Source organism: Alosa pseudoharengus, unplaced genomic scaffold (genome assembly GCF_046254945.1).
Source record: "Alosa pseudoharengus isolate Yale_2024_CS ecotype anadromous, Long Island Sound unplaced genomic scaffold, YU_APseudo_1.1 YU_APseudo_1.1_scf_3, whole genome shotgun sequence".
Lineage (NCBI taxonomy): Eukaryota > Metazoa > Chordata > Actinopteri > Clupeiformes > Clupeidae > Alosa > Alosa pseudoharengus.
In genome coordinates this window covers 40,838,165-40,863,134 of record NW_027468718.1, presented here as the reverse complement: position 1 = coordinate 40,863,134, position 24,970 = coordinate 40,838,165, and the positions used below count along the sequence as shown (strand labels likewise).

The window sequence follows — 24,970 nt, the reverse complement described above, 5'->3', positions numbered from 1 at the left end:
TCTGACATGTACTCCGCACCTGGCAGCCTGACGTCTCACATGTACCGGTGGTAAGAGACAACCTCTAAATTACACGTAAATACCCATATAGGTGGAGATCATTAACAACACCGAGACAAGTCATTACTGCTAGCTGACCAAGTGTCGGTGATACTGAATAGATTGCAACATCAATTACCACAATCACATGAACGACACATAGATGCTATGTCCTGTCTTGATAACGCTTGCGGTTGGGGTGTCTGGAGCGTGTGGGTATTTCTTGCTCAGACACTTTCCATTCATTAAGTCGTAGGATGGTGACAAAAGAGATTCAATGTTCCTGTTTTAACAGTGTAAAAAAGGGTCACAATTTACTTGTGGTTTCTTACTTATAAATACTTATAAATATATCTAAATGCTTAGTTTGAAGAGATACTCTGTTACAGTAACAACAATTGATCTGTTAACACTCTGTTAACAACAGTTTGTGTTTACGGTTAGGGTGAGGGGTTGGGTTTGATTAAAGCGATATTCAATAACTGTTCAACAACCATTTTAAAGACTGAACTTGGATTTCAACAAACCATCTGTAAAGTCACTTGGCAGACTATATCCATGTAAAGTGCAAGCAATCAAGCACAGAAAGATAAACATGTTTTTCTTTGGGCCTCAACGACATGCAACAACGACAGCGCAGACTACCACTACGGCTGAGGTGGCAAGTGATTTTGGTGGCACCTCCCTGGAAAAATACAGTGTAGATTGACCCTGCTGGCTCTTATGCTAATCTACCATCTAACAGCTCTTCACTGTGATTGTGAAATAAAGGGCCCTGAATCCATGGCTCTTAATTATGCTTCATTTGGCTATAAGACAAAATCTTTAATTGCTTTCGTTGCAGCCATCCAGCAGCTCTGGCAAGCAAAACAGAGGACAGCAAATTAGGGCTCCAATCTGCTGAGCACAATCTACTGCCCAAAGAGGCCTAATAATGAATTCCTCGGCTTTGTTCTGCCCACTCAACCCTGCGCTTCCAGGGGGCTTGAAACAAAATAGTAAGATTTGGTTATTATGATGCTCTCGCTGTTTTAAAAAAAAAGGATAACTGTGTCATAATAATATTCTGCTTTTTGAAAGCTTGTATGTTACCATAACAAGGGGTAATGTAAATGCTGACCTAGTGGCGTCAGGCATCTCTTTCTGGTCCTACATAGTGTATGTAAAACAGCCCAGACTGCTGGTTTGCATATAGACTTGTCCTTCTGAGGGAGAATAATTATTTTCTCAGCTGAAAGCTGACTTATTCTTCCATATATCATTTAGTGCATAATGTGTGTTGGGATTCACAGGATGCTATGCAATGTAATTACATATAGGCTATTTATGATACAAATCCACAGTGATGTGTCAGTTGCAATATGTTTAATGCCAAGAGATATTGTGGTTACTATGAAAACTATTCAAACTTGTAATACATAACAAATGTGTATAGTGATTTTTCTTCCTCCTGATGCCTGGCAATTCACTATTAGATTAAATCTTCGTTGCTAAAATTCAAAAACAAAGTCCCCCAGAGATGATTTTCCTCAGTTCACTGTCACCAAAGTAAAGTCCACGAGCTCGCCAGCGATCAGCCTCCTATGAGATTTTATCGTATGTCTCTGAGGAGTAATTCATTAGGTCCCCACTGTGATTCTGCCCCTACTCCCTAGCCTGTTTTTAGAGAACAGAACACTGTTAGAAGATACCGTAGAAGACGACCAAAACTGCTAGTACTCTCCTTTAGTCCGAAAGAGACCGGGTCCCAGGTGACAGCCTCCCTGACGGAGCAACTAGGCTACTGAGAAAATAGTGGGGCTTTCTCGAGAGAGTAAACCACCTGTGAATAATCAATGCGCGATCCAACTATGTTTTTTGAAGATATGCTATTTGAATATTGCAAAAATATATCAATTATCAGTTTACGTTTATAAATAAATATCACTTTTGAGGTGTTTGGCAAAACACTAGGCTACTTCTGCGTAACACCTAATCCAGTATCACATTTAACTGGAGAGTGGCCAAGATGCCCAAACAACTAACATGGAAGACAAACGAAATATGAAGCAATGAAAACGACGTTGGACACTTGCCTTCCTCTGAAATGAAAGACACCTTCTGAACTTCTCGGTTGACACTGCGAACATCATTTGTGATGACAGTGCTCTGCTTGTCAGCTACGTTGACGCCTGTTCGGCCATCCGGTGCCCTCTCTTTGACAGCAACTGATGCAACTTTCCTCCTTGCGAGCGTAGAAGAGAGAGTGCCCATGTAGAAACACAAATACCTCTCAAAACTGTCAACAGCATGAGAGCCGCAGCTGTTTAGATATACAGATTATACACCAAATATATGCTCTTCTTCATATTAGAGTCTTTTCTTTGCCCTTTTGCATCTAAAATTAAATCGCAGAGGGTGTGCGTGTGAGAGGCTTTGTCAGGTCGCCTACCACTCTCAGACGACTCCACGGTCGATGATGTAGATTAAATGCTGTTAGCATGTGCAACGCAGGAGGCACTGTAATACCAAATATCACGATATTGTAATCAAAAGTGTTAATTAATATTTTATGAGATAGGCCGACCAAGAGACTGTTAATACGCAAATTGTGGACGTGATGACGCACCAGAAGTTAAATCTGAAAATGCAATGCAACTATAAAACATTTAAACTGTTTTAATTTTAACCTTTTAAGCAATTCAGCTTTGAAAATTTGAGCATTTATACATTTTCTTTTTATTAAAAAAAAAAACTGTTGCAGAGACGTGCATAAAACAAAACCCAAATTACTCTATTCCAGTGCAGGCTAAAAAAAAAAGCCCAGCTAAATAAACACACACACACACACACACACACACACACACACAAATGCAACAATTAAGTCCACACAAGGCTGTTTGTGTTATAACTTATAGGAACAAAATAAACTACAGTACAAGGCTATGTGACAACATTGGGGAATACACATAAACAGCTAATGAAATAGAAATGGAAAATTTTAAATCTGTATATGCATGAAGCAGAGAATAGGGTTTCAGGATAGACAATATAAGCAACAGCCATTAGAGACTAGTTAAGGCTGTCTCTAATTGTTCCTTTCACACATAATCAAAGATTTTGCAAAAGTGTAGTTCAAATGTTTTATGAGTGACAAACCAAATCAGTGAAAGCCTTGTGTCAGAACACAGGATTAAAAATAACAACAACAAAGCCAATATCCAAAGTTGCTTAAAAACTTCCAAAATATTAAAGCAAATATAAAACAGTAAAAAGCCATTTGGTGCATTTGATTTGAATCCATCAATTTGAACAATCAGTCCAGCTACAATTTATTATTAAATTACATTTCACAAGGTATGAAGAATTAATTTAAAAGACAGTTCAAAGCCCTATTCATTAATATTCACCTATACTTTAAAGTAGGCCTAAGCTGCGTGAATTTAGGAACAGAATGATTATTTGCAAAACATTACTAATGTATGCTAATACTTGCTTTGACCAAAGAACCATAGAAAGAATGGCAAGACTGCAGAGCTTAAATTCGGAAGAACATATTTGCAATATCCTAACACATTAGAATTATACCACTGTAAAACAAAAAAAAGATAAATTAAGCCATAAAGCCTACCAAAACTATGAACTGTTGCAAACAACAACATATCTACTTCTGTCAAGTGACCTTATATAACATGGTATTTGTGCATTGTATGAATTATGCAAGATATTGCTACTTTCAAGCAGTTCAAACACAATAATGCAACTCTGCACACTCATGCTGGCAACATGTGTGCATCATGAATAGACTGTCAAGCTACAGAAACACATAGAATGTTCAGTGACCATTTATATGTGTGCTTGCTTGTGGTTTATAACTTTTCAGTTGTTCCATGAAGCCTGGGTTTGGACAGGAGGCCGCTCGCGCTGACTTCACAAGGGCAAGTGCGTCATTAAATGCCTGGCCCTCTCTGGACATGAGGTATCCAATGACCACAGCAGCACAGCGAGAAACGCCAGAGTTGCAGTGGACCAACACAACTCCTCTCTAAGAAATGGGAAGAAGAAGACTCAGTGGCAGGGATGTCTAATGTATGCGCACTTGCACATTGCGATGACACTATACCCAGGACATCAGCAAGAGCCAGAGCACTCTGCTTCATTGAGCCTCTCAGGTTGGGGAAAAAACTATATTCAGTGCCAGTGATGCCTGATCCGATAAACTATATGGTATGGAAATTCATGAAACAAACACCACTAAAGGTTAGTCACTCACAATGGTAAGTGGGAAGGTAAGAGAATGGGTCCCCTCTCAACTAAAAGCCTCAGTTTGATTAATTAAGGGAAAGCTACTCTCCGTATCACGGGTGAAACGGGAGGCAAGAGAGCAAAGAAACTACTCACTCATTTTATCCCAGGAATGGAAACTTATTTTGAATAGGCGCTGTAATCATAAACCCTTGTGAATTTGCATCATGTGACAGTGTCAGGTTGTGGGTGACTGCCTCATCTATTTGGTAAAGAGGTTGTATGACAAACAATGGCCGGTAGTGATATAATCTTTCTACAACGTGCTAAATAATGCATTGTGAAAACTCAACATTCATTATTCACAATGCAGTGTGGTTACCTAGAATAAGGGATGCTGGCCATTGGCTAGCTTTTGAGTATCAGGTAAGCATTAAAACAAACACTCAGGAAATTACAACACTTTCATGGAATAAAACATCCCTTATATGATACACTCGAAGAGCGGATAAGATCTTTAGCCGAGCGTACGGAGGCAAATATATTTAATTCTAACCATAAGCTCTACCTTGTCACAAGAAACACCATAGTACAGTATCAAAACTTACCTCTGCTTTGGCTTGTTCTATAAACTGTGTGCACTCCTGAAGATATGATATGATGTCTGTGTCAGGCAGATCCAATATGCTTAGCGTTTTATACACAAACAGATCTGGAAAAGCATTCTCAACACCATAGGCCACATTCAATATATGTGTGACCTGAAAGACAAGAAATGAACATAGACAAATCCATGTGATGTGTTTGATATAATGAACTACATACAACATCCTATTTAGAACAAATTTAACATAAACTAATTTTGACTTGCACCCTTCGTATGATGGCAAAGTAAGAACAGTTACTCGTACCTTAAATTTCATCATAGTCCCAAAGTCATGTGCTGCATCTTGGGAGCCTGAGAGAATAAACAGACCACCCCAAATAAACATAACCGAACTCACAACTTTAGATAGCATAATAACCCATTGGATATGGACATGTTATAGACTACAGGTTAAGAAAGTATTTAATCTATAATGTCCTTTAGCCTATTCTTGGTTTACAGAGCGAAAAATAAACAGGTAGTTGTCCATGTAAAGAGTATGAATATCCCAAACTCACCCAGCAATAAGTGTGGTTTAATAACACCAACTTGAAGGTCCCAGTTGGTGTCCTGCACATAACCAAATGTTGTCTCTGGCTGTACAGTATCTTCAACAACATGCACAGTGGATCCTTTCCAGGTCTCAATAATCCGCCTTCCACTCAGAGTTGTCACCCTGGTGCATTGTTTTCTCAAATTAGTTTTAGAGAAGGATTTTATTTCTTGGGCAAGAGACTGCATCACATGTGTCTGATGGTTTCCCCACGGCAGAAAAGTGAAGACCCTCTGATGCTTGCTTGTCCTTCGACGGAGCTGCGTGCTCTATCACTGATACCGGTCAGCTGATACTGATGTTCACTTAGCCTGCATTCCTTTCTTAGGCTTTACTGCCTGCAACCCAACCTGTAACTGAGAGCACCTCTTAGCCTACCTGAAAAAAGGGTCACTATTAGCTTTGCCACCCATAGTGGGAATTGTAACATCAGCAGCACCTATTGGTGATGTTGTGTCTGTTGCTGTTGGGTTTGGGTTTGGGTAGCCTATAGTCACAAGTATTTCTTCACTTTTAATTGTTTATGCCATATGTGTTTTTTATCAACCTAACACAATTTTCTAAACTGGTCACATTATTTTATGTAAAGTACATGAACAAGGTTTGCTCTTTTGGGGAGAATTTGGGGAAAGTATAATTAAACTTTTTGGTATTGTTGTATAGGCCGACAGGGGCATTCTATACCAGAAACGTACATTTTCACTTCTAAAATTGTGTTTGTGTTAGGAAATCATTCTAACATGTAATTTGTACATGTTAGAATGATTTCCTAACACATTTCTGTGACACAAATAACATTATCTTATTGATCACATGTCCCTGATTGTAACAGTGTCTTTGTAACCCCCATAAGAAATATAAGCAATTTTACAAACATAGAGGATGTTAAGCACATAATAACTGTCAGACACTCATATTGTTGCAAAATAAATAACCTTTACAAATAAGATTTTTACAAACACACAATATGTGGATATATACCCCCATCTTCATCATACACAGTTGATGAAATTAATTAATCAATATTTTATCAAAGTCAATTTTATATCATAATGTTTCGTGTGACAGGGCTGACTGTGGTGTGACAGAATTTACTTGAAATTGAATTATTTAATTATTTTAATTATTTAAACAGGGAGACCTGTTTAGTTTTGAAATGCATTAAATGTATTTTCCATGCAATAAAGGTAATACAAAGTAAAAATAACATTTAATTGTCAGGCCGTGTCACATAGGGCAGTGACACAACCTGATGTGACAGGAACTGACAGTCAGCCATTTCAGCTGCCATTTCTCTGTCTGTAAACATGCTAGCATCAACTTTTAGTAGCTACGTCAGGATACTCTTCATTGACTTCAGCTCAGCCTATAATACTGGGTCCTCACCTCTCCTCCTCCCGCACTCTCAGCACTGCAGGCTCTCCCCAGGGCTGTGTGCTGAGCCCACTACTCTACTCCCTCTACACATCCGACTACCATCCCACCCACCCAGAGAACATCATTGTCAAATTTGCTGATGACAACGGTGGGGCTGATTACAGGGGGAAATGAGGCAACCTACAGAGATGAGGTCCTGAGACTTGGGGAGTGTGCATCAAACAACTTGGCACTAAACATCAACAAGACCAAGGAACCACAGCGCTGGTCAAGATGGCCCAGCAGCAGCTTCACTTCCTGAGGGTGCTCAGGAAGGAGCAACTAAACACTCATCTGCTGGTGACCTTCTACTGTTCCACCATCGAGAGCTTGCTGACCTACGCTCTGACAGTGTGGCACTCCAGCTGCACGGAGGCTGACAGGAAGAGACTGCAGAGGGTGGCAAACACCACACAAAAGATCATCGGCTGCCCTCTGCCTTCCTTGTCTCAGCAGGGCCAGAAACATCTTGAAGGACACCACCCACCCCGGCTTCCATCTCTTTAACCTGTTGCCCTCTGGCAGGCGCTTCAGGTCCATACGGGCCAGAACAAACAGACTTAGGGATAGCTTCTTCCCCAAAGCTGTCACCATGCAAATTTGCACTGATGTAAACTGCACCGACAATATTTGCACTGACCACTGCACCACCAGACATACCTCTATCGTCAATACTCATTCAGTCGCTCTTTGGACTCAAGTCTGTGCTCATTATATTCTGTTTGTCTGTTTGTGTTTTTTATATTAAATACTGTGTATTTATATTATTAATTAGTCTTTTGTGCAAATTATGTGTGCACTTTTACCGAGATGATGTTTTTGTTTCACAAAAAAAGGATATTTTTATATCAATCATCTAGTCAGTTGAAGACTTTTTTGATAATACAAGTTGTATTCATTTTAACAATTACAGCCTAATGGTACAATGTCCAATGTCCATGTACAAAAATCCTGACCAAAGCTGAATCACAGAAAAACCTTAACATTAAACTAGAAAAGCATTTCCTGAAGGAAATACAGTGCATGAAAATGCAAAAAATATGATGTAAAATATCATATAGAGTAAAAACAAACTATATTGGTTGCTAGGTAGATGAGGTTTAATATAGTTGCAATGACTGAACAGTTAAATAGTTTGGATAGTTTATATAGTTAAATGATTTGCTTGGTAGATAAGGTTTAATATAGTTGGAATGATTGAACGGTTAAATAAGTGGATAATTTAAATGGTTAAATTATTTAGGTAGATAATTGACGATAACTGACAGTTGGAATGGCTCTAATGTTTGCTAGCAGTTATGCTAACTATGTTATCAAAGATAATAATGTTAACCTAGCTAATTATTTTTTGTATATATGCTAACTATGCTAACTAGCATGTTAGCATGCTAACTATGTTAACCATGTTACTTAGCTAACATAGCTAATAATTTTTAGTAGTTTTGCTAAAAATGTTAACTAGCATGCTAACATGCTAGCATGTTAACTATGTTAACCATGTTACTTAGCTAACTTAGCTAATCATTTTTAGCAGTTTTGCTAAAAATGCTAACTAACTATGCTAACCATGTGACTTAGCTAACTTAGCTGATCATTTTTAGCAGTTTTACTAAACATGCTAACTAGCATGCTAACATGCTAGCATGCTAACTATGCTAACCATGTGACTTAGCTAACTTAGCTAATCATTTTTAGCAGTTTTACTAAAAATGCTAACTAGCATGCTAGCATGCTAACTATGCTAACCATGCTAACTAGCTACAGTACAGAAGTCATAGTTGATGACAAGTAACATTTACAATGGCTAAACAGTTAAAAAGTTTAGTAGTTTAAAGGGTTAAATTGTTTAACAGTGAAATATTGTAGTGAGGACTTTTATTTTGAAACAGTTTTTGCCAGAGGAAGCAGTAGAATAGGGTGTGTAGTCTTAATAGGGCCAGTTTGTATGCTTAAAGCCTGAGAATGGCAGTTGAGTCCAGGTGGCCCGAACACCTGCCATAGGATTCTAATTGCTTAAAGCAACACCAAAGAACTTTTCCTCTGCACTAGCCTATTTGTTTATCCAGCGCGGCTTTGCAAATAACAATGTCCACAGACAAGGTAGAATATGTTGCATGATTTTATGAAAGTAGCCTACGATGTATTGCGACATCAGATGCAAGTCAAATTTGTAGTTTCTCATGTCTCATTCCATCGAACTACAGATCCGCTACCCGATCTGGCAAACTTACATAGTGCGGTTATAGCCGATAGAGGGCCGCAAAGCGAATGCAGAAAGTGCCGTTCACCCTGTTACGAGTTGATGAACCACTGAAACGATTTTGGAAACATTATTTTAAGGTACAAAAAACTCTTTGCTGTTGCTTTAACAGCTCTATTGTGATGTCATCAGCCCATGTTAAGTCTATGGGGAAATTTTGATTAGTTTTTAATTAATAGTTTAAAAAGTATAAAAGTTACAAAGATGAAAAATACATAGCACCCATGTCCTAAGTAAGACCTACGTAACATAGTTTGAATGAAGTTTCTACGTTAAATGGTTGAAGCTGCATTAAGTGCGTTAGAAGAAGAATAATAATAAAATGCCTTGGAATAACAGTACAGTGCATTTTCATGCACTGTAATTATTTGACATTGTAAAAAAAAAACGTATACCTATCGTGAAATACATTTGAACCAAAACAATATTTTATTCTCTGCCTACCATGAATTTGGCCAATAGGTCAAGTATGAAATGCCTTCCAACGCACAAATCTTAAGGATCAATGTGTTTAATGGGTTGTGTGTATGAACACCAATCAAATATAAAGAGAACTTGCGTTTGGTGTCCAGGTACTAATGAGAATGAACCTGATGTTATAAAACAAATATCTGGGAAAAATATGACTGGGAATATTAGACGGAAATACTGGAGGAGGATGCTAGTCACGTGACATGCGTTGGTGTTGCAGGAAACAGCCTCGTTCTGATAGTTAGGGCAACACCTAGAAAAAAAACAGGGAGTCGGAGGAGGGGAGTGTGGAGTTGACGAGGATTTTAGCCCATAATATGGGCAAATTTTAACACTAAAACATTTGTCTGCTTCTTTATTTTGTAACACTACATTAAGAGTTTTTCGATCCGTTTGGATTCGTGAAGCACATTAGCTAAATTGTCAGCATGTCGCGGGGTGTGTTACAACCAAGCCAGCAAAAGCTGGCGGAGAAATTGACCATTTTAAACGACAGGGGCATCGGGATGCTCACCCGCATCTACAATATCAAAAAGGTAAGGTGTTTGGAATTGAGGTTAGAGACTGGTTTCGTCAAGGTTTAATGATATCTTAGTGCCCTAATAATAATGTAAGCTATCATCATATATCTAAACGACACAATTCCCAGTGAAAGATGACTGCAGCGATAGCATACAGGACAGCAACAGACAGGAATTCAGGGAAGGCCCTGACAGAAAGGCTTCAATATCGACCTTATCGTTAATTTGGATATTCTAATGATGACTTGGTTATTGTGTCTGAAATATCCATATACATAAACGTTGCATTAAGTGTTCTTTTCTGGAGATATTATAGCAAAATGGTGGCCCATGCTATTCTTCCCTAGGTTTTGGTTGTGGACATTTCTCCCAGACGTTTGACGATAACGTTAGCCTGCTCGCTAACTGGTTAGCAAGCCAACGTAACCATTACAGCAGCAGCTTTTCATAAATTGGTAGTTATATTTAAACTACTGCACCATTCATTCTGCGTCAGCTCAAACATTGCCATTGCCAGGGATAAGCAAAGAAACAACAGATATTCGGACGCTATGACATGCCTCTAGCGCTCTATCGCTAGCTGCTAACAAGTTAGCTTGCTGGGTAGGTTTCCTTTTCAGACAGTCAATCCACTTACACACCGTGCTAACGCAAAGGATAGTAGTATAGTAGTAGTGAGTCATTGCTAACCTGCTTGTCCGCTAGCAAGGAATTCTATTGGCATTTACACCACTTCCATAAAGAGGATGCCTGCACTTCGGCACAAGGGTATTTTATTCATGTCCGTTTTGTGTGTTTTCTGTTGACGTTGTGCATGTGGTGTTAACGTTATATCCAGCAGGATTGTTGTAGCTCCAGGGCACCAACGTTCTGCGCCCTGTCAAATAGCGAGCAACAGCATAATCAAGAGGTAACGGGGATAATCCAGCCCAGACACCTCAGCTCTGAGAGTTAGCTAAGCTTCCCCTGAAATCAATTCATTTGGACAGTTCGTGTCAAAATAGAGTTGCCAGCCAATTTTGCGTGGACTGCACGCATTAAAGGTGCGTCAGGTCTCCTTGTCTGCTGACTGGAGCGGGCGTTAACGTGAACATGATTGACCACAGAATGATTTAGCAACGTTGTTTTCCTCACGCTTCATACATCAATTGTACCTCCCTTTGCTGCCACAATTGAAGGCACGTTTTGAAGCCTGAGTTCCTGGGCACCATCATAAATCTGCTATTTATCTGGTGTTTTTTGGAAACGTACAGTTCTGTTTGAATGTCTTATGAATGCCTTATTCATTATAGACACGTATTTCTAAATAATCCCCTCAAGGACATTAACAAGTGTTCATGAAGCACACTGATTGCTTAGTTGCTCAGAAATGAGTACATGGACAGCAATGTTGAAATAATTTGACCATAATAATGTTTGATGAGATACTAAGTCAGTTGTTGCTTTTCGTAGTTTCCTTGTGGTAGCCTAGATTTCTAGTCTGTTGGTAATTGTGGTTTATATTAAAATGTGTTCCTCAGAGGTGTTGCTCTCAATATCCAAGGTTCAAACACCTTCCAATTCCTCCAAAAGTAGAGTTTTGTGTTTGGATGTGCTGTGACTGTGGTCTGTGATGCAGGTGGTTTACAGCATCCTAGAGCTGGCATGAACCCTCAGCTGCACACAAAGCAGAACCTGTCACACCTCCTCTCCTGCTGGACCTGTCAGTGTCATCCCTTTGTAGCTGTGCTCGCTGTGAGCATAGGGAATAATATTCCTTCCCTGGGTTTGACACTCATCTCAAAGATGGAGGCTTCACAGTAAACGCTTTGGCAGCCTGTGAAACTGGCAGTGAGCGTGCTGGAAGCTGTCCAGCGTCAGCCAGCAGTAGAAAAGGAGGCTAGCTGAGAACTGTGCTAGGCTATCTGTTCGCATCCTTTTCTCCCGCCCCCCTCCCCCTGCTCTGACAGCCCACCCCCTAGTCCCTCACCCTACTTGCTCTGAAGGCCTACTTTCCCTCTAGGTCCCTCCCTGCATCCCCCCCCCCCCCTCTTCCTGCTGTCCCATCTCGCACATTGTCACCCCGAATCGGGTGGCAGTGCACCCCGCTCCAATGAGGGATGCATATTCATTGCAGTGTGTCCCTCTGCCAATTAGGGCACAGAAGTGGCTCTATGCTGCGAAAATGGGGGGAGTCCACCACCACAGAAGTTTCAGTCTCAACTTGAGGACACTGAACAAATAACTACTGTCACTCACTCAGTCACTCACTCTCACTCACTCTCTCTCTCGTTTTCCCTCCCCATCCAAAGGCATCCGACCTCATGCATTCAGTCAGCACCACCGACAAGTCTCCAACCAAGTAGTGATTCTCTCTGTCTTGCACTACTCCCATGTGTTCCATTTCTGTGTATCCCCATGAACGCCATCCCCGCATTCCGCCGTGTTAATCAGGGCTGTTTGATTGCAGATAGGGCTGGTCCATGTGGACGAGAGTCGGCATTTCAGCAGAGCGTGAGCGAGCAGAGCGTTACATTTAGGTTTTTCTGTTGCTTAGCAACTGTAAAGACATTGACATCAGCACTGTCTAGATGCATTGGAAATTGCAGCAATCTCATTCAGTTGTTGCTGTAAATCAAGTGGTTTCCCTGCATTCAGTCATTGCCTGCCTTAGCCAGTGAGATATTTCATCAAAGCATTTAAAAATGAGATGCTTTGATTGAAAAAAAAAAAAAAAAAGAGCCAGATCGTTGATTAGGACCATTCTGATGTGACATTGCCACATTTATAACTCGCTGTTCTATTCATGCTTAATGGAGGAAGTGCATTTTGTGCATACAATGACCATTTTGCCCAGAGAAATAATGTTATCATTAGATAGTTTAGTGCCAGAATGACGTATGTGAATATGGGAGACTTGCCCTAAATAAGCGGCGTTAAAAAAAACTCCACAGGAAATGACACTAGGAATCCTCAGAATAAGAACGGAAGTGCATGTTGCTTATGTCACTGGCATTTAGACTAACTACCCAGCCCTAGGGAAGGGAGTCTTATTCACAATGGCCATGGAAGTATCATTGAAGATCTGCACTGAAATATCAGTGTTTTAGGTTTTCACTGAGAGTAGGATGCACCATGTTTAGTGGACCCACATAGTAGTACATACAATGCAATAGCCTAAATACAATGCATAGCCTGGACAGTGCCTCATATAGGCCAATGTATTTTTTATGGTGTGGTAGGCTAAACGACAACAATAGGCAGGCATTAACCTTTCTGTATGAAGCCTTTCTGCAAGACTTCATCTAAAGGCCACGGGGAGTGTGTCTCATGAGGACCAAGTCCTGCATATCCTTGACCTCAATCTGTTACTTCCAGCCATCTCTCGCTCTCTCTGGTTGGCCCAGGGCAAGTCTCCACTGAATGGCAGTCTTGCGGATCAGAGGCATAATTAATTGTGGAGAAAACATTTGGGCTACCCATGGCCCGTTGATGTCACTGTTAGTGAGAGTCAGGTGTTTGATAGCTCGGATCACTCCGATCAGTTTGTGGTCCCCGCTAGTTTATGGCCCATGCTAGCATGCTAGTTTGTGGTGCCCGGATACCTTGTGTGATCCAGACATTGCTAAAGCTTTACATGTTTTGTGTTCCGGTGTATTCCCGTAGTGGGATCATCCAACTGGCTGCCCTTTTTTGTAGCGAGGTTGAGTTTGGAGCCCACCTAACGTGTAGCGGAATTGTCACTGCAGATATTGCATGGGGTGTTTCCAACATTTGATCTGCCTGGTGTTTTTTCCTTTTCTAATTCCCTGTTAAATTCAGTTTCAATATCCTTTTTTTTTTTTTTTTGGTTCAGTTTATTCGGTTTCAAACAGTCCGCTGTGAAATACGTTGGGTTATGTTGCATTTCTTGTTTAATTAAATTTTAAAAATAATTTTGTTTGTTTATTTATCTATCTATCTATTTATTTATTTATTTGGCTTGCATGACTATTTTTTCCTTTGAACTAATCACATAATTCCTGGTCTTTTCTGAAAAACGTGAAACTTGAATCCTTGTAGTAGCCTCCTGTCTCCCTACCCCTGGAGGAGTGGACTCTGCATGGTGTGTATGTTAGCTCTGGGAACGCCTCGCAGCACTTTTAACAGACAGCCACCCAGTAACCCCAACAATGTCCCTCTCAAGGAGAACTTACCTGTATGAGAACTTACCTGTATGCGAAACCCGCTATAGGACCGTAACAACAACTGACTAAGCTGAATCTTCAAATGACTTATAAAGCAAAAAAAAAATATATATATATATATATGCAGTAGTTATATAAGAGGAGAAATATACTCACACATTAGTTCCCAAAGCTAATCTTTATTTTGGACGTTAGACATGCATGGTAGACATTTGGAAACCTGTGTTTTATGTGTAATTTTCTCTCTTTCTGTTACAATGCTTCCCCCCAGCAAGGACAAGTTTGGAAGGTTTGCACAGCTTTTCACCTTCCCTACACCCCTCCCCACCCCGAAATCTCAGTCCTCCGTCTACCCCACCCCCTTTTTTCTGCTTTCCTTACCAGCTCATGATCCCATAAACTCTGTATCAACTCACAATGCCGTAGCACAGTTCAAAGAAAAGGCCGTTCCCCTTTCCCCTCCAAAAAAAAAAAAAAGTATGTTAGTGCTATCAGGGATTGATTTGTTATAATTGATTTGTTTGTTTGTTTTAATTTATTTCCATTTATTGGTTTTGTGTTTGTTTGTTTTGACGTTCAGTACACATGCATACATAATGTAGTAGGTTCCATGATTGCTCTAGGCTCTACTCTTATTATGGGTCTTTGGAATTTTTTATTTACTTTTTAAGACACAGCTTTAAAGAGCACCCAGCTAGTAGAATTATTTATTGACCCTAGCAGTTATGTAGCAAGCACTTATGTAGTAGGCTTATGCCTCTGTTTTACAGGTGTAACAGTTAATTGGTGACCTCTGTATTTGTATGATATTTGTATTTAAATGTTTCAGATAATTACCACTGCTTACAGTTGTATTACCATACTCCATTACCCTTTCATTCAGTTTTGGCAGTGGGAGTGCTATAACCAGGCTTTTGTGTTTGCTGGAAAGCAGTGGAGTTCCAAAAAATTGAAGGAGTGAACTTTCTGGAAATTTTGTTGGCCATTTTGTTTTGTAGGCTACTCGCACTGAAGGCCCTTTAGTTACAAACTCTAATGGGGTTATGATGGGAACTCTAACTAGACATCAGTCCTAGAAGTATGTATAAAAGTAGCTTTTTGTTTTGTACCCTGTAATTCAATAAAATAGAATATCCCAGCATGGACATCTATTGTTGTGTAGTTCAGGATTTATTTGATTTGACCATTAGGAGGACGCTTTTTGAAGGTGTTACCAGGCATAGGTGCATGCCTTGCATCATGTTAACCATGTAATCATTCAACACACCGCCCTACCTCAAATTGCACGTCTGCCGACTTCCTCTAGCCCCGTCTAACCTCTGTAAGCCCCTCACCGCTTACAGAGTGACCAAGGCAAACGCACCGGCCAGTGGCTCACCTTTCTGTCCCTCCCACCCCCCACCCGTAGGAGTGCGTCCGCCCATGCACTGCCGTCTCACTAACTGCCCTCCAACTTATCATGCAGCACCTTGTCCGTCGACAGAACATGTCTCTCTCTCTCTCTCTCTTTCTATCTATCTCTTTCTATCTATCTCTCTCTCTCTCTTTCTCTCTCTCTCTCTCTTTCTATCCATCTCTTTCTCTCTATCTTTCTATCTCTCTCTCTCTTTCTATGTATCTCTTTCTCTCTACCTTTCTATCTCTCTCCTTTCTCTTTTTCTTTCTTTCTCCTTTTTTCTATCTATATCTATCTATCTATCTCTCTCTTTCTATCTATCTATCTCTCTCTCTCTCTCTTTCTCTCTATCTTTCTATCTCTCTCTCTCCTCTCTCTTTTACATTGCATTTTTTAGCTGTGACAAATTCAAATCAATTCCCTGCACTTTGCCTTCTCATCCTGTTCACCTGTCATCTGAAAATGTTCCTTCTGTTTAGTTGTTTATTTTTGTAATCTCTGGCCTGTCGGATGTTTTCTGTGTTTACCATTTTGTCAGTGGCAGCTGTAGCATTTTGAGTTATCCCTTTTTTTCTCTCTCTCTCTTTCTCTCCCTCCCTCTCGCTTTCTTCTCTCCTCCATCACAGGCATGCGGGGACCCCAAAGCAAAGCCCTCGTACCTGATTGACAAAAACCTAGAGTCCGCGGTCAAGTTTATCGTCCGAAAGTTCCCGGCCGTCGAGACACGTAACAACAACGTAAGTGTTCGTCAAGTATGTCAGTGCAGGCAATTCAATGAGAGAGGCCAATGTGTGCTAGAGTGTCCAGAGAGACCTGGTCATCAACAGTGTTTGAGGCATCTGATGAGAAGGCCTAAATGCACCTCTTAGTGACATAAAAATCAATGTCAGTTACTGTGTCTCTTGTGTAATTAGGTGTCATTGTGTGTGTGTGTGTGTGTGTGTGTGTGTGTGTGTGTGTGTGTGTGTGTGGAGAAGCGGCTGCTGAGTGAGTGCGTGTGTGTGTGTGTGTGTGTGTGGAGGAGCGGCTGCTGAGTGTGCGTGCGTGTGTGTGGAGGAGCGGCTGCTGAGTGTGTGTGTGTGTGTGTGTGGAGGAGCGGCTGCTGTGTGTGTGGAGAAGCGGCTGCTGAGTGAGTCTGTGTGTGTGTGTGTGTGGAGGAGCGGCTGCTGAGTGTGTGTGTGTGTGGAGGAGCGGCTGCTGAGTGAGTCTGTGTCTGTGTGTGTGTGTGTGAGCGGCTGCTGAGTGTGTGTGCGTGCGTGTGTGTGTGTGTGTGTGTGGATGAGCGGCTGCTGAGTGTGTGTTTCAGGTTCAGGAGCGTGTGTGGTGTGGCTCAGAGAGGAGTTGTCTGGCTGAGTCAGTCGCTCCGCTCCTCTGCGCCCCTCTAAGCCACCTGTGTGTGTGTGTGTGTGTGTGTGTGTGTGTCCGAGTCAGTCGCTCCGCTCCTCTGCGCCTCTCTAAGCCACCAGTGTGTGTGATGCAAACGGCCTCACACAGGAATGTAGGCGTGTGGGGTGGCTCTCTCTCTCTCTCTCTCTCTCTCTCTCTGAAATTCACTCTGTTCTCTCTGGCTCTCTCTGACTGACTCTCTCTCTCTCCCTCCATCTCTCTCTCCCTCCCTCCCTCCCTCTCTCTTTCTCCCTCTTCCTAAACTCTGTTCTATCTCTCTTTGATTCTCTTTATCTCTCTCTCGCTCACACACACACACACACGCGCTCTCTCCCTCACTCTTTGGTCTTATCATCCCCTCTCCAAGCTCAGTGCCTCTCCCTTTCATTGCTGTTAGTCTCTACACCCTCTAATGATGAAGGTGCCCCATCCCCACCCTAAACCCCCACCCCTCCTCTAAACTATGTCCTTCTGACAAATCTCTCTCAAAGCCAAAAACTGATTGTAATTTTTGCCCAGTAATATCCCATCATGGTGTTCTTAAACACGCATTTCATGACTCCAGTGTAACATGTCTGTTCTCTGTGTGTGTGTGTGTGTCTCAATAGTAATCAGTCACCATTCCTGTGTAAAAACAAATGTTTCTCAAATGCTTCTTTTTAAGCTTTCTACTTTTAGTCTCTGCTGTGTGTTTGTGTTTTAAAATGTTTTTTCAAACTGCTACTTGGAATGACGTACAGCTTCCTCATGTTTAACTGTGTTTGAGTTCTTTCTTTTTGTGCTGTTTTGTATTTTTATGTTGTGCATTTTTGTTTTCTTGCATGCTTAACATGGCTATTTTCTGGATTATTCTTTTTGGTAAGTTTTGGACTCCACCGGAGTCCATTTGCTTTGTTTGAACGCCTTAAACCACTTACTCATGGGTTTGAACATTTTAGTTGTTCTCACATATATATCTGTATTCAATCTTAAATACTGGGCAAAGGAATCTAAGAATAACACTTTCGATTTCATAAGAGGAAACACAAAAACGAGAGATATGACCGTTAACGCTGTGGGGTGTCCAGACCATTGTCAACAACAGGCTACCTAATAACATACAAGTCTAGTCCAAATCACTATTGAATGTCTATTCTGAGATTCCTCAATAGGGAATTGCATGCCTATACCTTTCTAGACCCTCAACACTCTCTTTGTATGTAGTGTGTAGTTTCTGTTCAGGAACAAGGTGATTTCATTGAAAGAGTACATAGAAAGACATATAGGCCTTCTGTTGTAATAAGCATTAAGAGAACACTTCTCTACATTAGTAAACCTTTGAAATGGGGTGTTATGTGTGTGAGTAAAGGGATGTAATGGGTATTTCTAGAAATGATGCTCACTCTCTTTCTTGAAAGCATTGAATGGTATTGATGGTATTTCTTGGTTGCTATAACCCTTTTTAACATAGAGAACTTGCAGTGATTTGTGTAGTGAAGTAGATACTAACTTGGTTCCAGGGCAAATCTGTACTGCTTTACAAGGGAAGAGATGGGGACACAGCTCATGTGAAGTAAAGCGTGTCAGTGTAAAGGCACTGCATGCACAGGATTCATGTTTTAACAGTGTAGCTCCCAGGGACCCCCTTAGACCATGATGCACATGCTTGGAATTCCTTATGCAAATCTGGCTCATCCATTTTGCAGTTTGACATGGGGTTCATTGATTGGCTGATCGGCTATCACATTCTATCAATGCATTAAATTCAATGAACACAACGTTTAGCATTCAGCAATGCACTGGCAAACATTCAGTAACATAGCTGGTAGACTAAAATAGCCATGATCCATTGTATAGCAATACCTAGCCTGGGTGTTCCCATGCTGCCTTGCGCGCGATTTGATTCACGCTGCTAAGGCAGCCTGGAGACCATGGAGCAAATTTTCGCCTGAGATAGGGGACCAATCACAGAACAAGGGGGAAAGCAAGACGATGATGAGCTATGCACAGACGCATTTGATAGACATCCGTGGCACCCAATAAACGGATCTGGGCATTCTTTTCAAATACGAGAAAATGAACGTTTGGTTTCCAGACCACGTCTCATTGAGAAGTGGTGGCGCTAGCCAGGCTAAGCAATACCAGCAAATTATCAACAAATGAAGCATTCGAAACATAAAAATACAGAAAACAAAGACAAATATGACAAAACATAATGTTCAAATGGCTGTGTCCAAATGTTACCATTGAGTCTCTTGCAGTGCATATTTGTTCTGTGGTCGCAAATCTCATGCAAGTACCAACAGGGAGAGGAATAGGGGGCTTGTCAAGACTTGATGCAAGGTTCATTCATTTTAACGTCAAACCTGATGTTTCTATTTGAAATCTCGGGGCTCACTGACATTTACACATTTTAAAACGGCCATCACAATTTTGTTTAGGTCTTTTCCTTTCATTAAAATGCACACATTTATGTGATACTGTAGTTTTACCAAAATGCAGACTCGCACAGTAGACACAGGCCTTAGAGAGGATTAGAGAATACTTCTGGCCGACCACAGTCAATTAGTCTTGTTTGCAACATGGACAAAGTTGAGACATTTTAGACCACTAATGAGTCTATAGTGAATGAACCTTGCTGACAGGATTTACAATAAAAAACATTGTATGGTCGTATGGTTTTCTGTTTACCAGCATTTACATTGTCGTCATTGTTTTCCTTCCACAGCAACAGCTTGCACAACTACAAAAAGAAAAGTCTGAAATACTAAAGAATCTAGCTTTGTACTACTTCACATTTGTGGATGTTATGGAATTTAAGGTAAGACTGAATTGTGTTATGTTTTTTTTTACGAACTGTAAAAAATACAGGCATCTAAACCTTGGTTTAGAAATCTGGTTTCATAGTTCAACCATCACTTAATTGGCTTATTAAGTAATTTGTGTTTGGACTTTATTTGGTAATTTATTCTGATCATTCTTAATTGAATTCCTTTTTGATTCCTGATTGTAATATCTTCTCTTTTAGAAGATATTACAATGCTCATTTTCTTGGTAAAGAGATACAAAAGTAAACAATGAAATAAACAACTCATCAGAAAAGTGGACATTATGCCTAGTAACATTTCATTAGCTAATAATACCTCTTAAAGGTGCTCTAAGTGATGTTGGGTAACGTCACTTCTGTTGACTTTCGAACAAAACCGAGAGCTAGCTCGCCCCTCCCTCCCCCTCTCTCCCTTGCAACTGAAACTCTCCTGAACGCGCATCTCGTCGATGATTGGCTGGAAGAGTTTGTTATGTTTCATGGTCCAGGCTGGACCACGCTGTTTTTGCTGCTGTTTTTGGAGCCTGGGCAGTCCACAGAGACCGCGTTTTTACAGTGTATTCAGCGGACAGGCAGCTAGTGGATGTTGAGGAGATGTTTGCTGTATGTGAGAAAAAATGTTTTAGCTTAGAAACCGCGTAACATCGCTTGGAGCACCTTTAAAGGGAATAGGGGGAAGGGAAGTTGGAGACAGATATAAAATGGGTACATAAAATCACCAATTATTCTACCGAATGATAAGCATGTCAGGCTACACTCAAATAGGTCTGGGCATCCAGAAGAGTTCAATATTAGACCTGCACACATTTGTAATATTGGAACACACACTTTTATTTCATCTGAACTGCATTAGAATCCTGTTTGCTCTCCTTGAAAGCATCATAGGCCTAGAACAAATGTCAAGCATGTTTGATACAGTATGTGGTCTGCATGATGTCACTGCAGTGTTCTGTGATTAATGATGCTAATCTTAGCCTAGTTAGCGTTATCCATTTAATGAAGCCAGCTTATCAATGCTGATGAGATTCCAATACAGTCATGGTTGAAATACTTAAAAAGATCACAAAATGATAATTTAGCCTCAGTTTTTTTTATTATAGCCATCAGTGTGCAAATTATGGGGAGCTGTGGACAAATTTTCACACTTTATACCCAAACTTGCACACAAACTGATTAAACTGGTACAACTGCTGGTCTGTTGTTGATTTATCACGCATGATGACATACAAAAGAATGCTGGTATCCGTGAAAGGAATCGGTGACCTCTGAGGCGTACAACTTTGATGATTCATACAATGGAACTGGTTCTCCATAGGAACCGGTTCTCGATTTCCATACCTTATCATTGTTTGTAATTGTTTGTGTTTCCAATGTGAAAGTCCTGCTTATCAAGCTAGTGCTGTCCAGACATTTGAAAGCAAACCTCTCTTCTAAACTGCTTCAGCTCTACTCAGCCATTGATTTTATTTTTACTTTGATTGACATCCTGGGAGGCCAATCCCTGATTTTTTTTCTGAGTTTATGATTGATTAAAACTTAAGGCTTGCTACGCAACTTAAGCAGGAAGAACGTCTGCTAGCTTGCTTGGGGTGTTCACTGACACTAGATGAAGGCAACCTTTAGGATCTGTTTCCTTATTGATAGACGTTGGAGCACATTTCATACTGTAACATAACCTTACTTTATCCTAGATGTTATATGTAATAAAAGTTTCCTAATTGTCTGTCATTTCTCTTTTTTTCCCCAAGGACCATGTTTGTGAACTGCTGAACACTATTGACGTTTGCCAAGTTTTCTTTGACATTGTAAGCAGAGACTAAAACCCTATTTCCATCATTGTTAACATTTAACAGAAATAAGCAGAAAATTTCAATGTTTACTCAAATAGAGCAGATGTCGTCATTAATGTTTATGTTAAACAAGGTTTTCCTGAATATTCTGCACAAATTATTGTACTATGAACAGTATATACTTGAAAATAATACCGGTATTTGAATTTAAGACCTATTTTGTTTTGAATTAAAACATTATCTGTGCTATGACAATTGTGCATATCTACCATAGTTCTACAAAACAACCCTATTTTTAAATGTCCTCCTTTTTTTCTCTACAGACTGTAAATTTTGATCTCACAAAGAACTACCTTGACTTAGTCGTGACCTACACTACATTAATGATACTGCTATCCCGAATCGAGGAACGCAAAGCAATCATTGGCCTTTACAACTACGCACATGAAATGACACATGGCTCAAGGTAATGGAAACATGCTTGTGATGATTTAATAGACAATACTGATATGCAGTTTACGAAATGAGCACGCACATGTTTTTTTTCCAGTCACAGTGCTGTAAGACGGCCTCAAGTCTCACACTTCTTTCACCTGAGGCCCGGTCATGTCAGACAATTAAAACATTTTTCAAAAAAAGTTTTCAATGAAAACATGCACTTGATGTCTGATGGTTCATTCTAATTGCCAATGCAGTTACAGTGCTTTCGGTGCATTGCTCAGCATGGTTGCATGATGCTTCCATGATGAAAACTCCCCAAAGCCATGGCATCAGTGATATGGGAGCAGTCTAGACTGCAGCCATTGTTTTGGGAAGCTGTCTTCATGCAAGCATCACACACTGATAGGAAAATGGAGAAAATATTATGCTTTTTATTAAGTTTTCGTTTGAAAAAAAAGCAGCAAACAAATTACCAGCTTTTGTATAACTTAAACAGCGGAGCCGTTTGCCGGTTTCATGATGCCATTCAGTTGTGCCGCAAATGATCAGGCGAGTGACCGAAGCACCGGGCATAATTAGACTTTGTGCCAGTCCATTGCCCATAGTTTGAGAAACACTGTTGTAGGAGACTATTTTTTTTTTTATTCCCACAATTTTATGGCTTGTGTCTCTGTTTTTCGGTTTCAGTGACAGAGAATACCCCAGGCTTGGACAGATGATTGTGGACTATGAAAACCCATTTAAGAAGATGATGGAGGAGTTTGTCCCTCATGGAAAGGTGAGGAGAAATGAGATGGCCACATTGCACCACAGCACTACAACTTGACACATCCTGCCAGACTCATTGTGCATTTGCCTTGACTCATCGGTGGGTGTGTGGTGTTGTTTTTGGGGCTGCAGTCCTTGTCGGACGCCCTGATCTCCCTGCAGATGGTGTACCCTCGGCGCAACCTGTCCGCTGACCAGTGGAGGAACGCCCAGCTGCTGAGCCTCATCAGCGCCCCCAGCACTATGCTCAACCCTGCACAGTCAGACACGGTGAGGACGGCACACACACACACACACACACACACACACACAAACACACACTCAACCCCGCACAGTCAGACACGGTGAGGACGGCACACACACTCATTCAACCCCGCACAGTCGGACACGGTGAGGACCACACACTCACACTCACTCAACCCCGCACAGTCAGACGGTGAGGACGGCACATGCGCACACACACTCACACTCACGCTCACACACTCACACAACCCCGTACAGTAAGACACGGTGAGGACCACACACACACTCACACTCACACACTCACTCAATCCTGTACAGTTAGACACGATGAGGACAGCACAGACACACACACACACACACACACACACACACACACACACAGTCACACTCAACATGAAGAACATAAATATACAAATGCGCACACTTTTATGCTCAACTCAACACCCCCCTCCCTACCCCCACCCACCCCCACACACATACATGCAATCTTAATAATTATTCTTAAATACTATCCAAGATAAAATGTATGACCATAAACTGTCAAACCCTTTAAAAGTTTGGCTAGCATCTGTAAGGAGGTTATACTGTTCACTTACACAATGCAGTGTTTTTTTTTTTCTTTTCATTTTCTGTTTTCATACTCAGGAACTGGTCTGGCTAGAATTTAAATTCTTTCTTCTTAATTAGAGGGCATGAAAATTGCCAATGCAGTTACAGTGCTTTCGGTGCATTGCTCAGCATGGTTGCTTTGACTACAGATCCTGTTTAACTGCTTCCTCTGCCGGCAACTGTTTCAAAATAAAAGTCTCCACTACAATAATTCCCTATTAAATAATTTGACCATTTAAACTATCCAACTATTTAACTTTTCAACTATTCCAACTGTCAGTTATCATCAACTATGCCTCTAGCCTACTATATTAAACCACCACCTACCTAGCAACCAATTTAGCAACCATTGAAATTAAGCATCTATGTCAGTTTCCATAGCAACCAACATGATTATACTAGCAAACCACTGTAGTAACTCCTTTATTTCTGATAGTAGCTACCATGGACACCCTAGCAACAACCTAGAAACGACTTCAAGTACCCTAGCAACAGCCTAGCAACCACATTCACAGTTAAAACCTAGCAACCAACATTAACTTAGCAACCAGCATAGCAACCACCATAACTACTCTAGCAACAGTCAGTTGTCATCAACTTTGACTCCCGTCAACTGTTTCCTCTGCCCACAACTGTTTCAAAGTAAAACTCCTCACTACAATAATTCCATTTTAAATAATTTAACCATTTTAACTATCAAACTATTTAACTGTTCAGCCTTTCAAACTGTCAGTTGTCATCAACTATGACTCCCGCCAACTGTTTCCTCTGCCCACAACTTCAACTTCAAAATAAGTCCTCCATACAATAATTTGCTATAAAATAATTTAACTATTTAAACTATTTAACTATTTAACTGTTCTATGGTATAAAATTCTCGCCAAAAGTGTTCTGTACCTGTACCAAAGTTTTGTGCTTGTAAGAATATTTTGTGCTCGTAAAAATGATTTGTGTACATGTAAAAATAATTTGTATCTGTAAAAATATTTTGTGCATGTAAAAATGGTTTGTACATCTTCAAATCCGTTTTCTCACTGTGTAGAATTTTTTTTTGTGAATTTGCGAACGATATTTGCACGCACGGATTTTCCATTTGCAAGTGAAACAGATCTACGGGTACGAAACGAATGTACAAGTACAAAACTTTTTTACAAATTTTCCCAAAACAGCCAATCACAGCACTGCTTACTGAACGGCCAGTCAGCCGATCAGCTCGTTTCTTTAATTCTGAAACG

General features: G+C 40.6%; 2 protein-coding genes across 5 annotated transcripts in view; one reads left to right on the top strand and one right to left on the bottom strand.

Moving 5' to 3' along the window:
• Window positions 1–3,724: 3,724 nt before the first annotated feature.
• On the bottom strand, window positions 3,725–5,733 carry dusp19a (dual specificity phosphatase 19a). The gene is made up of 4 exons (XM_076262706.1): window positions 5,428–5,733; window positions 5,175–5,221; window positions 4,872–5,024; window positions 3,725–4,063 (listed from the first exon to the last, which is right to left on the bottom strand). The coding sequence occupies exons 1-4, from the start codon at window positions 5,648–5,650 to the stop codon at window positions 3,854–3,856; spliced, it is 633 nt and encodes a 210-aa protein (XP_076118821.1). The 5' UTR covers window positions 5,651–5,733; the 3' UTR covers window positions 3,725–3,853.
• Window positions 5,734–9,858: 4,125 nt separating this feature from the next.
• nckap1 (NCK-associated protein 1) overlaps window positions 9,859–24,970 on the top strand; it is a 44,648-nt gene continuing 29,536 nt past the window's right edge. Inside the window, exons 1-8 of one of the 4 annotated variants that reach the window (XM_076264260.1) lie at window positions 9,859–10,145; window positions 14,568–14,585; window positions 16,319–16,429; window positions 19,792–19,878; window positions 21,633–21,689; window positions 21,998–22,140; window positions 22,803–22,893; window positions 23,016–23,153. In XM_076264260.1, coding sequence (XP_076120375.1) covers window positions 10,038–10,145; window positions 14,568–14,585; window positions 16,319–16,429; window positions 19,792–19,878; window positions 21,633–21,689; window positions 21,998–22,140; window positions 22,803–22,893; window positions 23,016–23,153 — 753 coding nt within the window. In that variant the 5' untranslated portion in view covers window positions 9,859–10,037. Of the gene's footprint in view, window positions 10,146–14,567; window positions 14,586–16,318; window positions 16,430–19,785; window positions 19,879–21,632; window positions 21,690–21,997; window positions 22,141–22,802; window positions 22,894–23,015; window positions 23,154–24,970 lie in introns of all 4 variants that reach the window. The other 3 variants (XM_076264259.1, XM_076264262.1, XM_076264261.1) reach the window with 3 other exon arrangements.

Coding starts and splice junctions, on each gene's coding strand:
- dusp19a (XM_076262706.1), bottom strand. CDS start 5,650: ATGCAGTCTCTTGCCCAAGAAATAAAATCCTTCTCTAAAACTAATTTG. Junction 5,025..5,174: donor GGACTATGATGAAATTTAAG/GTACGAGTAACT, acceptor CTTGTCTTTCAG/GTCACACATATATTGAATGT. Junction 4,064..4,871: donor TAGAACAAGCCAAAGCAGAG/GTAAGTTTTGAT, acceptor CCCATTTCTTAG/AGAGGAGTTGTGTTGGTCCA.